At 45.2% G+C, this 14,531-nt stretch overlaps 1 protein-coding gene across 1 annotated transcript in view; it reads left to right on the forward strand.

The window, feature by feature from the left end:
- Nucleotides 1-8,003, forward strand: part of AMOTL1 (angiomotin like 1) — a 57,533-nt gene extending 49,530 nt beyond the window's left edge. The window contains exons 10-13 of the mRNA XM_082278715.1: nt 549-674; nt 1,925-2,151; nt 2,856-3,125; nt 4,083-8,003. Coding sequence (XP_082134841.1) covers nt 549-674; nt 1,925-2,151; nt 2,856-3,125; nt 4,083-4,186 — 727 coding nt within the window. The 3' untranslated portion in view covers nt 4,187-8,003. The remainder of the gene's footprint in view (nt 1-548; nt 675-1,924; nt 2,152-2,855; nt 3,126-4,082) is intronic.
- Nucleotides 8,004-14,531: the final 6,528 nt, after the last annotated feature.

Below are 14,531 nucleotides of genomic sequence, written 5' to 3' on the forward strand. Positions count from 1 at the left end.
CAGTGATCAGGAGGACGGGATAATTAACTTCACACATCAGTTTCCTAGGAACCAAATCCCCCGAAAACATCCTAAAATGAGTTTTCCCTTTGAAATGTGTTTAGGTGCATGACTCAGGATGGAATTTTCTTTTGCACTCCAGTCTAGGCAGCAATTCCTATGCTGTTTTTCAATGTCCAAAGTGTAGAGCTTTGTTACTGGTTCATGATGTAGTCTTGTTGACTTGGGATCTGGCAAGTGAGTCCCTCTGATGCCTGACTCTATCCTTCTGGATGGCTGTTAGCCCTGTATGGGTCACCCATGACTCCAGCATGCTCTCTGTTCCTTTAACCCAGTTAAATTAATGGCATTAATGACCCAGCCCAAGCCAAGAGTAGCCTGCAACAGGATGCCCCGATGCCAGGTAGCCACCCGCTTGACAGGCAACCGTCGCTAGCTTGCTCTTTGAACGTGGCTTTAGGGTTTTCTTTGCAAGTTTCAATCTCACTTGCAGAAGCCACCCTCACAGTCTCAGGAGCCTGACTCACTGTGGTGACCCTCTTTTCCAGGGATGCCTCGGCCCCGAGCCACTCACGCAATGGCAGCTACGGTGAGACAGCACTGGAGGTGAGGGGCTGGCAGGAGGAGGAGGAGATTGTGCAAGCCAACCGCCGTTGCCAGGACATGGAGTACACGTAAGGGATGCTGTGCCATTCCTGCTTGCTGTGGTGGTAGGGCTGGGTTCAGATAAACCAGGATGCCCTTCTGTTCCTTCCTACATGTCCAGAAAGAATGGGCTTGGCTTCACTTTGACTTAGTTTTGCTCTTCAGCATTCAAACAGGGATTAAAGAGTTGTTGTCATTAGATAACTTCCTCCCTATCTTCTTGTTAAGCCTTCAGTGGCAAACCCAACATTTTTACAAAACAGAGGCTGTTCCACTATTAAAAGTAGTCTGTCATGCAAGGACACAAATGTGCAGACACTTTTATAAAGATGTGTTTGTTGCTTTTGGAAAACACCAGTGATTGTTTTTACTGGGTTTGGGTTTTGTTTTTCACTCACAGATGCAAGTTACTCCTACTTCCAGGGAAGTAGTGGAGTTTTGCCACTGGCTTCATAAATATAGATTAGCATCTTGTATTTACATTGCTAATTAAACATGTGATGATGAAAACTAATGCTTTCACTGCTTCACAAAATGCACCTGCATTGTATTATATATTGTGCAGCACAGTCAGGCTAGCCATTTGACTGTCACAGTGTACACATTTTTGAAAAATACAGTTTGGTAGTTGTTCAGTATGATTTGGTGTTAAACATTCCTGGAGAAGAGTTCAGATAATCCCATTTTTTTAGTGATTTGAGAGTCTTCAGGGTCTGTATGAGAGAAGTAGCGATCTTTGCTCAGCTCTGAACACCATGTGCTGATCATTTCTGCAGCAGTGAGGGAGAAGGAAGAGCTCAGACCATCTCTTACAGAAACCAAAAGGAACCTTTCCACTCACTTCAGCAGGTTCTTCACTCCAGCTGACAACGGACCTGAATCCTGGGGTTAACTCAGTCTGCCAAAGCATACTTTCCAGATTTGGCCCTGATGTATTACAGGGGTGAAAATTGCCTGTGTGTTTGTATTGTGAACATAACAATGTGCTTAAGACACTGCCCACTGCTCCTGCTGGGTTAGTAAAACCATAGCATAGATGGGTTCAGTTAACCTTGCAGAAAAGTTTTGGCTTAATAGCTAGAAATGCTGTCTGTTTTGAAGTGCATGGTTATCCTTGGAGGAACTGCTAGGAGCTGCCTTGTCCAAGTATCTCAAAACCAGAGAGAACAGAACAGCAGGGCATCTGCCCTGGAGGCCTCCCTGCTGCCCCTGGGTGTGGAGACCTGCCCATATGAATGTTTTTTCCATTCCTGTAAGCAGAGCATTCATATTTTGGCAGAATAAAGAATCTCCATGCCAAAATAATTGAGAAGGATGCCATGATCAAGGTCCTTCAGCAGCGGTCACGAAAGGACCCTGGGAAAGCTGACAGTGCCAGCCTGCGGCCGGCTCGGTCCGTGCCCTCCATCGCCGCTGCTACAGGTGTGCATTCGCGCCAGACCTCGCTCACCAGCAACCAGATAGCTGAGGAGAGGAAGGAAGAAAAGCTCTGGAAGGGAAGCATAGGTGAGTTCAGTTTAAGCTTTGGCTCATCCATTACTCTGTCATAATCCTTCTGCTTGAGCTTAGCAAAAGTGCCTTGGCACACATTACCCTGACAGCTCGTTTCCAGAGCACTTTCCATGGGCAGAATGTGCGTCCTTGTGCTTAAGTCAAAAATCAGTCATTCTTTAACCTTGCATGGTATCTTAATTACATTTTTATTCATACTAAATCATTCTGCACTGATTATAGAAAGCCACAGTTGAGGGAAGTCTTCCCAGATACAAGCACACAATGTTTGCAACTTCATGGGAGTAAATAACAATTTTGGGCTAGAAATAAAGCCTGAATAAAGTTAATCAAGTGGGTGAGCATCCCTTTGGATGGGACAGCATGATGTGATGTGGCAGATTAGATGTGAAAATCAGTGTAGGACTGCCTGTTGTTTGGGGCCACATAGGATGGGGGTGTGGAGGTATGCGAGGCTGTGTCAGGAGTAAGTGCTACTAGGATGGGTGTGCACAAGGGGAGGCAGGGAGGGGAAGCTGCTTTCAAAAAGCTGTTTTGTAGGAAAGTACATATGGATGCCAGAAGAAGCAGCATCAAGGGAAAAAGCTAAGCCAAACTAAATGAGTTGAGACATACCCAGTGTCTTGTAGCTCCAGGGTGGGATGGGGGACAGCACATGCGTTTGAGCCAGGATATGACTGACCTCTATGTGTTTTCAGGGCTGCTCTTGGGAAAGGAGCACCATGACCACCCATCAGGCTCTTCACAGCCTCCTCCTCTGCCCTCCTTGTCTTGCATGCCCGTCCCAGTGCCGGCAGCCTCCCACGCGAAGACGGGCAGCAAAGACAGCAGCACCCAGACGGACAAAACTGCTGAGCTCTTCTGGCCTGCCACCGCCTCCTTCCCTGGCCGGGGACGCCTGGGTACCACCCCATCACACAGCCCAGCCCCACGGCCCCTGGGGACACGAGTGGCCAGTGAGAAACTGGGTGAGCTCTGCCAGATCCCTGTGTCAGTGCAAAATGTCAGCACCCCCAGGGCTATCAGCAACCCCCAGAGACACATCAGTATTAATGGGGGCAAGGTGTGTGTATGTGATGCTGCCACAGTTTGTAAGGTGCAGTGGAGGTTTCTTCAAGGAAACTAAAATTGTTGAGAGAGAACTTTCTAAGGCCGCCCAGAGTGGCTTTGCAGAGCTTTGTGCTTGGCAGCTTCTGTAGGGCTTCGTTCACCTGTGGCAGGCAGAGTTTGCAATTACTCGTGCTGCCAGATATAAAACTGTAGAGTTTCACACCATGAAAACACTCCACACCTGCTCACATACTCAGACTCTTCTCTTTTTTTTCAACTGAAACCATGGTTAGTTAAAGCACAATTTTCTCCCTAATTTTTAAAGGAAAGCTGAGGGAAATATTAAGGAGAAAGTGGAGATCTTTTTTTTATGGGGAATGGAGAAGTAGAATTTTAATTATTTTTGAAAGGTGGAAACTGCTGGTTTGCAGCCTAGCAAAGGAGACATTTATTTTATGGACATTATTTTGAAAAAGCCTGTTTCTTACACATTCATCTCCTCTCAAAAGCAAGCTTTCCCTCTAAAAACATGCTATGTATCATTAAAAGGGCTGACTATCACAGAACTAGATGGTCTTTAGCATCCCTTCCAACCCAGACCATTCTATGATTTTAGCTAATGAGGTTCTTTGGTCTATATCTCCTAAATACCATCTTTGTGCCTGTCTTTGGGGTCTGTGCACACTGACACCTAATGTCATTGTGCAGGGAATTCAGCATCACAAGTTCCTAGTGTCCTGAACAAATTTGGTTTTCAGTATGTAGGATGTACAGGTAATACATGCCCTGCCTTCCAGGAATGGGTTGATATTTGCTTTGAACAATTTGCTGTTGCATTTGGGATGAAGACTAACTTTCCCTTCTTTCCATTACAGAGAACTCCAGCCACGGGAAGCTGCCTGACAGCAAAGGCAGAGTGAGCAGCCTGCTCCACAAGCCTGAGTTTCCAGATACAGACATGATGGAAGTCCTCATCTGAGCAGAGGACAGCATCTCTGGGGTTTTGTGTGTGTACAGCTAGGCCCAAGATGGTCCTTGGTGTGCCAACCTTAAAAACTAACCCTGAGAGTGTGAAAAAGATGGCGTTTATGCCCAAATTGAAGCTAGAGTCTGATATGTTGAGACTTTTGACCGGGCGAGAAGTCAAGAGCACTGAAGAGGAGCAATGAAATGAACGTCTGGGATTTTCTGAACAGAAGGGGTCGTTGAAAATGGAGAGTGGTGTGAGAAGGGGATCGTTGAGGAAAAAGGAAACTGTGTTTTCTGGCATAAAGAGAAAGTACTGAAGTTACAGACTGGTTGCATGCTGCCGTTCTGTTTTCCTGCCTCTGCAACCAGGACAGGAAGCGAAATCCCATCTCTTTGGAGGCCAGAGTGAGTTTCTGAGTAATCCAGGAAAAACTTGCATCTTCCTCAGTATCAATGCATTTCTCAAAAGTTTCAATCTCAAAACTTTCACTTCTTAATTTTTGTGAATAATTGGTCTGTAGGTGTAAACGGCAGGTTCTTATAAGTATTTGTTTGAGTGGCATTGGTGTGGTTTTCCTGGGCAGGCAGGTCAGGTGCCTCTTTCCTGGCTGGACAAGTGTTTCTCTTGGAGCCAAATTTACAGTACAAATATTCATGTCTCGCAACCTCAGAGCTTGCTGAGACTTCTTTTTTTGGTAGGAGCAGTTGTTGGCTGGAATTCTCCTGGTGGATGAATGTAGAAGAGGGGGGAGGGACCCTTCTGAAGCGAACCCTGTTGTAACCATAGGAAGGTTTCAGGAGGGAAAGTTGGGGGAGTATCCCAGCAGCTCCCTAAGGGGCTGTGCACTATAGAGTTCCTTCAGAGGGGAGCTGCATGGGTGTGTTTTTAGAGGAGTTAAGCTGGGTTTGCATGTGAGATCAGAAGATACCTCTTTCTGGGCACTGGTTCATAGTACTGGAAGGATGAGTGTGTTTGTGGTAAAAACAAGATTTTTCCTTACTTTCAATTCTTATAGCCAAATCCTACCTTCCTTGAGCATACAAACCTGCTGTTCAAGCTGATGTGGGACTGGACATTAAAGAGTGTAGGAGCAGGCTGGGAAGGGTTTAACTGCAAAGCAGTACGTGAGCATCATGTGTTTTCTGTGCTGAGCTGCACGTTTTTTTCACCTTATTTTACCCAGGGTGGAACATTTCTCATTTTCAGCTTTGTCCCTGAATTCAGTAAGAGGCAGCCAACTCACCCGCTGTGTTACTTGTGGCTTTGTGCACTGCACATGCCGATAGGGAAATTTTCCTATGTGAGGCATTTCTGTATTGGCTTTGTGATTCCTGAGCCTTGTGGTGCACCACAATGACTTTAAGGAGAGCTTGGCTGTGGGAAAAAGAGTGATGGGATCTAATGTGAAGCTGCCTAGAGTGGAAAAGTGATGGTTGCTAGAAGTAATCATGCACTCAGGGCTGGCTCAAAGTCACTTCTTCCCGTAGGTAACAAATCAGAGCCCTTGTCTATTGAGAACACCAGGCATTTTAAACTCTGCTTTCACCAAAAACTGAAGTCCTTGTGAACTCAAAGCCTTCACAGGCCAGAGCCTTGTGCTCAATACTGCCTGGCTGATAACTTTTTTATGAAAAAGAACAAAATTGCTATGTTAAAGCTATGCACTTATTTTTACGTGTACCTAGAATTAGACGTATGTTGTTGTCACCCTCTTTCTGAGTTTTGCACTTGTTAAACATAGTGGTAGGTCAGTTGTGCAGGAAGCAAACTGTGTGTTTCAAGTATTAGCAGCTTTGCATTGTGAAACCAAAGGTATAAAACCCTTGGAAGATATTATGCAGCTTAATATATGCCTTGTAAGATAATTTTATTTTTTTCTCTAGAGTTAATTTAAACATTGTAATTGTTTGCATAAAAGCCAGGACCGTGCGTGACATCACCACTGACCCACCTCCATGGCCCTTCCTCAAGTGTCTGTGGGAAGAATGGGGCAGGAGAAAGACAAATCAAGGGAATACAAGTAAAATATTGGTTACTATTTAATTGCATTACTTTTTATCCAAGAAATAAGGATACCCCGGTGCTTGGATATCCCTAAGCGTTTTATTACCAGCTGTAATATTTTTTTTGCTGAAACTCTTTAGTAAGTTGTGTGCAGGCAGACAGTGAGGCATCCAGGAGAAACAGTGCTGGATCAGCATGGATCAGCTCTCAGTTATGTTTGGTAGTGGTTCAGCTGGATTTCTCCAAGTCAGCTAGAGTACAGCACTCCTCCTTGTGGAGACCACAGTCTCTCCAGTTTCTGCTTTCCAAAGCTGGCTTTACACTTTATGCTGCCCCAGATTCATGGTCACATATAGGAAACTGTTAGAGACAGTGTGTAGGCAACTCTTGTTGTAGGCAACAGCTCAAATAAACCAGAAGGTTCATTCTCTCCAATGGTGTTGAACTCAAAAGATGTTAGTTTTCCTGGAGGGAAGGTCTGGAGGACCAGTGTGTCTCCCTGCAGCCCAAGTGCTGGCAGGACTTGCATGGAATACTACTGCCATATGTCAGTCCCGCTCAGCAGAGCGGCGCAGCTCCCTTTGTGCTGGCTTTCCCAGTTCTTGGAACTGTTTTGTGTTTTTGGGAAACTGTGCTGTAGCCATTCCAGGTGACGTTGGTGGTAACTAGTTGTAAAATACTGTCATTTTTTATTGTTGTTGGTTGTATAGAGAAGTTTGTGTACAGTGTTGTACAGCTGGAGGGTTATTTGTACATAGGGGGGAAAACAAAGAACGTTATGTGTCACCCCCAGTAAATGTTGATACTGTTGGTCAGCCAAAGATTTCTTATTCTTTGCTGTTTAAATTTGTGCCTTACTATTGTATATAATAAATGTATAAACATGTTTATTTTCTCACTTTTCCAGTGTGAATACATTCAGTCCTCTGGAAGAAAGGACTTTAAAAAAATTCTTTAAGCTTTGCAAACAGTGCGCTAAGACTAAGATGGGATACCTCAGGGACTTTTAAGGTTGCATCTTCTCCATTTTTGGCAGTTTTTAATGAAAGGCCCCACAGCAGGTGACACCAGTAGGTGTATGTGGGCATGAAATCAGTGGGTCTCCAAGGCAGAGGATCAATCTGAGAGCTTGCCCAAACAAGAGCATGATTTTAGTGAGATCATCTTTACGGGAAGGAAAGGAGAGTGGAAAGTTAATGAGATACTTTGGTGAAGATCTGAATATTTTTTAGCCCTATGTTCCTGCTAAGCACAGAACTCCCACTGATTTTTTTGTACTTTATTCTTGAGGGTCTGGGGCTTCTTTATCTGGCAGGGGTTGGATCAGTGTGAGTGAGGTACCTAAATACCTTTTTTATCTAGATGTTCTTGAATGATATACTGTGCTCAGCAAGGAATAATGATCAGATCCCATTTCATGCTGTAGTGCAGGCAAGGGGAATGCTCCAGCCTGTTGGAAATACTGTTCCTGTGTTTGTTTATGGAACTGAAATAAATGGGGGGAAGGGAGCAAAAGTTAGCTGAGTATCTGGCTTTGAGTAAGGGAGGTTTGCTCAGCAGGCTCTCACATGCTCTTGAAAGTGTCTGTTAAAAAATTCCTGAATCAGGTCCCAGGGAGCTACAGGCATGAAAGGCATGAATGCCACTAAGGGCCTCTCTCTCCTTTGAGTTTTTCTCTGCCTGTCCCAACCTTCTCTCCCCAGATCCTTGCACATGTTGAAAAGACCAGCCTGTCCTGAGCAGGAGTGTGTCAGCAAAGATTCAGGGGGGTTGCAGAAGTTAGAGGAGCAGTTTGCTTCACCCAGACCCTGGCACCACGTGTTCCCTGTGCAAATGCAGGTCAGTCTGACCCATCTGGTCACTGCATCTTCAAGACATGGCAGCTGGAAGTATTTCTTGGGCCAAGAATGAAAGTTTGGTGACTGTTGAGCTTGTGGCTTTTCAGCTTCCTTCATGTCAAGATTTGACAGTAAAATTTGGCACATATCTTGTTTTTCAAGGTCATGGAAGAAAAGAAACTAACAGAGGCCAAACCAGTATTAGGATGGGAAAAGCCTCATGGCCAGCTGTGTTCAGGTATAACAGGGAGGGGGCTTATTCCATTTTTGGGTTGTGTCTTCACCCAACCCAAATGCTCTGGCTAAAAAAAAAGAATGTCACTGTAACACTCTGCAGGTTAAATACATTTTGCATATTAACGTCAGGAATAAACATGCAAAGAAGCCAACTTCGGGAGTCAGTTTTTTTAAACATTAAAATCCATGATTCCAAAAGTAAGTAATGGACTTTCAACATGTAAGGAAAGAGCTCAGAAGAACTAAAAATATTAGCAAGATTGCCATTTAGAAGTATTCAAAAGTCTAGTCCCACCCAAAATGACCAGACCTTTTCAGGCTTCACTTGGATTCAGTGCACTGTGCAGCTGTGACATCTGTTCTGTGCTGGTTACCGTGTTCAGGGCTTTCTCCTCCCAAAGTTTGAGAGGGGCAAATGTACAAACAGCAGTGAGGTGCATTCTTGGGGAAAAGCTGTGATTTCCAACATCTTCAAATACGTTCTGGGTCTGGACTTAAGGTACACTGCAGTGAAACATGTGAAAAGTTCAGATCTCACTCCCTGGAGGGAAGGATGCTGCTGCCAGGTGTCTGCTTGTCATCAGAATCCCCAGTCTGGAGTCTGGATGCAGCCCAACAAACTGGGCTGGTCTGAGCACCCCGCTGCGTTCCTTGACCACTGTGAGTCAGGTAAGTCAGCCTGAAGGTGGTAACTCCCCTCTCTGCAAACCAAAGCAAGTGGGGAAAACAGGGCACAACATCCACAGTGCAGTCCCACCTGAGAGAAGGGTAAAACACGAGCAGCTGTCATCGTGCCACTGTGATTAATGTTCATCCAGACTTTAAGCTGCGGCTTCGAAGCCTTGTAAAACCAAACGCAAGTGCCCAGCATTCCTGAGCTATAAAAGGCCCAGGAATTCATTGACTCGAGGTATGAAGACCACAAGCTATTTTCTTTCATACCAACCACTTCAGCTTTAGATGAACAAAGTATCAGTGTGCATATTTTCCAGAGTAACCCTGCATGCCCCTGCTGCAGTCCAGAACTCAGTCATGTGCCAGTACCCTCCAGTTTGACACAAAGCAGGGCAGCAGTTAAGAGATGAGACCCAGGTCCGTGTTGGCCTCCCATCCTGTTAGAGGCTGAGAACCTGCAGCAAGGTTTAGTGCTGAAAGGGAACTTTTTTCCCCAGGTACCACGCGATGAGGCAGTGATGGAACTTTCGGCAAGTTAAAGTTGGAAGATGGCAGTGCCACCACCTCTTGGGAGGTCATACCCACACCTGACCATTGTGGTGGCTTCTCCAGCTGCTTGGTGGGCTCATTAACTCCTTCTTCATGGCTCCCCTGGTGCCTGTGTGCCCTGGGAACACCCTCAGTCCCCTGCAGCAGCAGGGTGGACAGCCAGTGACCCTCCAGGCATGTGAAGCTTCCTACAGGACAGCTGGACTCAGAATGAGAACAGGGGACCGTGGCGGCAGCTGACATCCCTCCGCCAGTCCCTGGTTTGGGACTTGATCAGCTCAGGAAAGGAAGGAAGGAAGGAAGGAAGGAAGCTCTAGGAGGGAGAAAGGTGTAAAGTATGAGGAGATGGAGGTCTTCTTGCTTGGCCAGTTACTTGCAGCATATTTAAGATGACCCTTTTTGGTAGGCTTGCTATTAAAACTGCAACACAATTTGGTGTGCAAAAAAAGAGCTGCTTGGTGTAAATTCCATCTGAATTCATGGAAGGGACCTTAAAGACCACATATAGTTCCAACACCCCTGCCCTGGGTAGTGACACTTTCTGTGAAACCCAGTTGCTCAAAGCCCCATCCAACCTGGCCTTGAAGATTTCCAGGAATGGGGCATCCACAACTTCTCTGGGCAGCCAGTGCCAGTGCCTCACCACCCTCACAGTACAGAATTTCTTCCTTATGTCCAATCTAAACTTTTCCTCTTTAAAGCCCTTGCCCCTTGTCCCATCACTACATGCCATTGTAAACTCCCTCTCTGGCTTTCTTGTAGCAACCCTCTCGTAGCTCTGGCTTTCATCCTCTCAGTGCACATCCTACCCTGCTTCTCTGCTGCACCCTCTCACCCTGAGGCCTCCAACATTTTTTTGCAGCTCAACCCTGCCAGACACAGGCAGGGAAAGCCCAGGCGATCAGGTTCTCATGTGCCACCAATTTTATTGTTCAGTTTTAAGACTGAACAGCTTGAGAGGAAGGGGCTGCCCTCATCTAGATGCTTGTACAGTTCCTTGCACTGTGGGGCCATGTGTGGTAGCTCCAAATCATACTCTCTATCTGTAAATAAGGGTATTTGTTGATGATGATGATTATCTGCGTGCCAGCTCTGTGCACCTCTGCTTTTAAAATGAAATCATTGTACACATTTCCCAAGCCTAAATCTGGTGCACAAGTCAGAGCCCTTTCACTTAAGGTCTTAAATAATGCCTTATCCTCACCACAGGACTTTTTTTAGATGGGTGAGCCTTTCTTTTCAGATGCCATGAGTGCCTTATCATGTTACCCAGATGGCTGTGTGTGCTGGCTCTTCTGCCTGCAGGGCTCTGAAGCCTCACCCGACCCCGAATAAGACTGCAGCACCAGCCTACATCATCCCTGTCCCCATCCAGCACTAACAGGTCCCCTGCGCCATTCTCCAGCAGCCATCTGCCAACTCCTGGGCAAAGCCAGCTGGCAGCAAAGTGTCTGCCCCCGTACCGAAATTGTGTGGGAGCCACTCCCTCTGCTGGCTCATCCTGCCTGCTCTTCCCTGCTGCTTAAACTGGGAAGGCTCTGGGTGGGGGTTTTGGTCTGAAGGGTGAGTCCAGCATGTAATGCTGATGCTAATACCAGTAGTATTATAGTAACAAGTGGTAGTAGATGCAGAGAGAGAGCAAGAGAAAAAGATTAAGACAGACTAGGAGGAACCTGATCTAGTTGAAGATGTCCCCTGTCATTGCGTGGGGGTTGGACTAGGTGGCCTTCAAAAGTCCATTGCAATCCAAACCATCCTATGATTCTATGATAAGGATATAAATAAAAAATAAGAATAGGAATCAGAACAAGAAAATAAGAAACACAGGAATAGGAATAAGCATAATAAAAAATTGGTTCATTACAGGGAACAAGAAAATTAAGAGAAGAAGAAGGAGAACAAGAAATCTGGTTGCCTCTAGTAGCAGAAGAAAGTTTGAGTATGAAGAATTTGATTCTAGAGTGAGCTACACTCTAGAAGGGAAAATTTTCTGTTATCCCCCAGTGACCCCTGGCTGTGGCCAGGCCTGTTCAAATGTAGGCCTTTCCAGGTAAAAAGCTCGATCTAAGCACAGGGCTTTGAGCTTGCAGTGAGAAAACGGGATTGTGTGCTCATGGGAACTGGGTTTGCATTTGAAAACTAGTTTATTACATAGCCCCTGGGCGCGAAAGTTCTCTTTGCATCATCATCCAGTTGAACTGTTCAAACCCAAAACAGCTACCACAGACCAGGTTCATTTCAGTTTTAGAGAGGAATTTCATACACCCCGTTAGAGCAAATATTTCCCAGCACTCCACAGTCCTCACCCCACACATGTCAGCTTTCTCCTTGGATCTTTCACCAGAGGCAAGATTTTTCTCTTTTGAAAAATGTGCTTGAAGTTTTAAGTAGAAGAGGCTTTTCTGAACACAGGAACTGTCCCTCAGCTCACTGGAGAGAGGAACGCCATTTCGAGGCCCCCTTCAGGACCAGCTCCAGAGTTGCACTGTGCTAGGCATTTGTTGGTGGGACATGCCCTGGGGTCCCAGAGGTCCCGGTAGTCCTTTGTTATCATTGTATGCAAAAATCATGACCCATGGCTAGTCCCTCCTGATCCCAGCAGAGCTGGCATGGAAGGGTGCTGCAGCCCCAGGACTGCTTGGGCACTGGCCAGCAGCTGGGAATCCCTTTGGCAATGTCCTCCTCACCCCACCAGCTCCATGTGTCCCTTGTGGGGGACCATCAAGAAAGTACCGTGGAGTCTGCACCCATCCCTGAAGTAACTTACATGGACTATTTTGCTGGATGCTGGATGCATCAAAGTCTTCCCTTAGCAGAGCACCATAGCAAGAGGGAGAATTGGCAGGAACACGCATCACTGTGCATTGTTTGTTGGGCAGTGTAGGACATTCCCAAGGTGAGCACTGCCAGGTAAGAAACCAGATGAAACCTGTACAATGGTACAGGACCTAAGAATAATAAATGAGATTTTTAAACCAAGGCGTCCCACGGTCCCAGATCCTTATACCTTGAACCAGGTTCCCTCTTCACATCACTGCCATTCAGCACTTGATGTAAATTATGCTTTCTGCAGATGCCCACTTAAAAAGGATAATAAAGAGTATTTTGCCTTTGAGTGGGAACAGGAGGAAGAAGGGAAAATGGTAAAGCAACAATTGACATTGATGGTCCTTCTGCAGGGATACACAGAGGTACCAGTCTTATTCAGGAAAGCCTTAAAAAAATATTGAAAGAATTTACTCCATGCCAAGGGATTAAGTTATTGCAGTATGTGAATGACTTGCTCCTATCAGGAAAACAAGTGAAAGTGGTAGAAGAAGCAAATGGGAAATTGCTTAATTTTCTAGCTTAAAAGGGACTTGAGAGTTATGAAAAGAAAGCACAAATGGTGGAAAAAAAGGTTAAATATTTGGGATTGCAGTGTATTGATCAAGAGAGGATGCAGGGAATTTTAGAAGTACCATTAAACAGGACTAAAAAGGAGCTGCGACAATTTTTAGGACTAATAGGATATTTCAGGACCTGGATTGAGGATTTTTCTATTTTAGCCAGATCCCTGGACGACCTTTAAATGCACGACAGCCCCAGTGTTGTGATATGGACACCAGAAGGAAAGCAGAGTTTTTAAGTGTTAAAAAACAGACTGAGGGTCCAGCCCTAGCCCTTCCAGATAGGTAAAAAAATTTTGAATTCTCTGTGGATGCTAAACAGCTGTCTTAACCAATTCATAATAGCGCACGTACAACTGTTAAATATATTGTTATGCCGTGACATAACAATACACAATATCCCCTTATAAGGCTTAAACTTATCTATGCTAAGCAAGACTTTTCCAGCCTCAGTTTTCCTGGACCTGTAGGATCTTTTATTCTCTCAACCCTGACCCTAAGCCAAACCTAAACCTAGGCTTAAGCCTAAACCTAAGCCTAAACCTAATGGCAGCTTGGCACTGTGGCAGAGGTCCTCATTGCCACAGGTGTACAGATTAAAAAGTGTTGGGCTGGCAGTGTAGCACCCTTGCACTGCCTTTTTGAGTGCCAGCATCCCTGGAGCTGTAGGCTCTGCAGCAATCTGAACCTTAACCCAAACTCTAATGGTAGCTTATTGCTGCTGCTGAGATCCACATCACCATGGCTAGATGAGAAAAGGGTAGAGTGAGCAATCTGGGTACCCTGCCGTGATGAAAATCCTTCATTTCATGAAAGTAAATGAAATCTCGAGATTTCAATGAAACAAAAATTATTTCATGATTTTTGCTTCATTCTGATGCACTTCCTTTCTTTCAATTCCATTTCATTTTTTTCACTATAGTCCTTCATGAAAATTCTTCATTTCATGAAATGATTTAATTGAAATCTCAATATTTCATTTCATTAAATAAATGAAATGAGGAATCAAGAAATAAAGTGAAATGAAAAGATAGCAAAGGAAATAAAATGCCACAAAATTAAATTGAAAAAATATATTCTGACCTACTGAATGCTGGATGAAAAAAACCCCAAAAGGACCAAGCCCTGGACTCACTCCCCCACTTCCAAAAGTTGGTTTTGCTGAAGACCCACTTTGTTTGTCCCACTACATCCTTCATGCTCCCACTCCACTGTCCCCGTACTTCCTCTGTTTCTGCTGCATCGGTGAAGAAAACTTGTGGGGAGTTTTCAATTCCTGACAACTCTTAGGAAGAGCAGCTGCTGGGTTAGTCCATAATGACGCCATTCGGCATCAAACCACCCCTCCTATGCCCAGCTTGCCACCTCAGATTTGGAGCTGGTATTCTCAGACACACAGTTACTTGCTGTCCCTGCAGCTGGCAGGGGCTGCTCACCATTTTCCTGCCAAGTGCAGACTCCCTGCACTTGGCAGGAAAATACATAGCTGACTCTTAGGATGTCCAGGATATTAAAAAAACCTCTTTGGTTTATTGTTATTTTCACTCTAGAAATCATATTTCACTATAAAAAAGAATTCCAAGTATTTAGAAACATCTTGGTCTTGTTCTCCCATTTACAACAGCAAGGATCAAGACTAACTCCACTGCAGCCAGCCGTATA

The sequence above is a fragment of the Coloeus monedula genome (assembly GCF_965178545.1).
Source record: "Coloeus monedula genome assembly, chromosome: 3".
Classification (NCBI taxonomy): domain Eukaryota; kingdom Metazoa; phylum Chordata; class Aves; order Passeriformes; family Corvidae; genus Coloeus; species Coloeus monedula.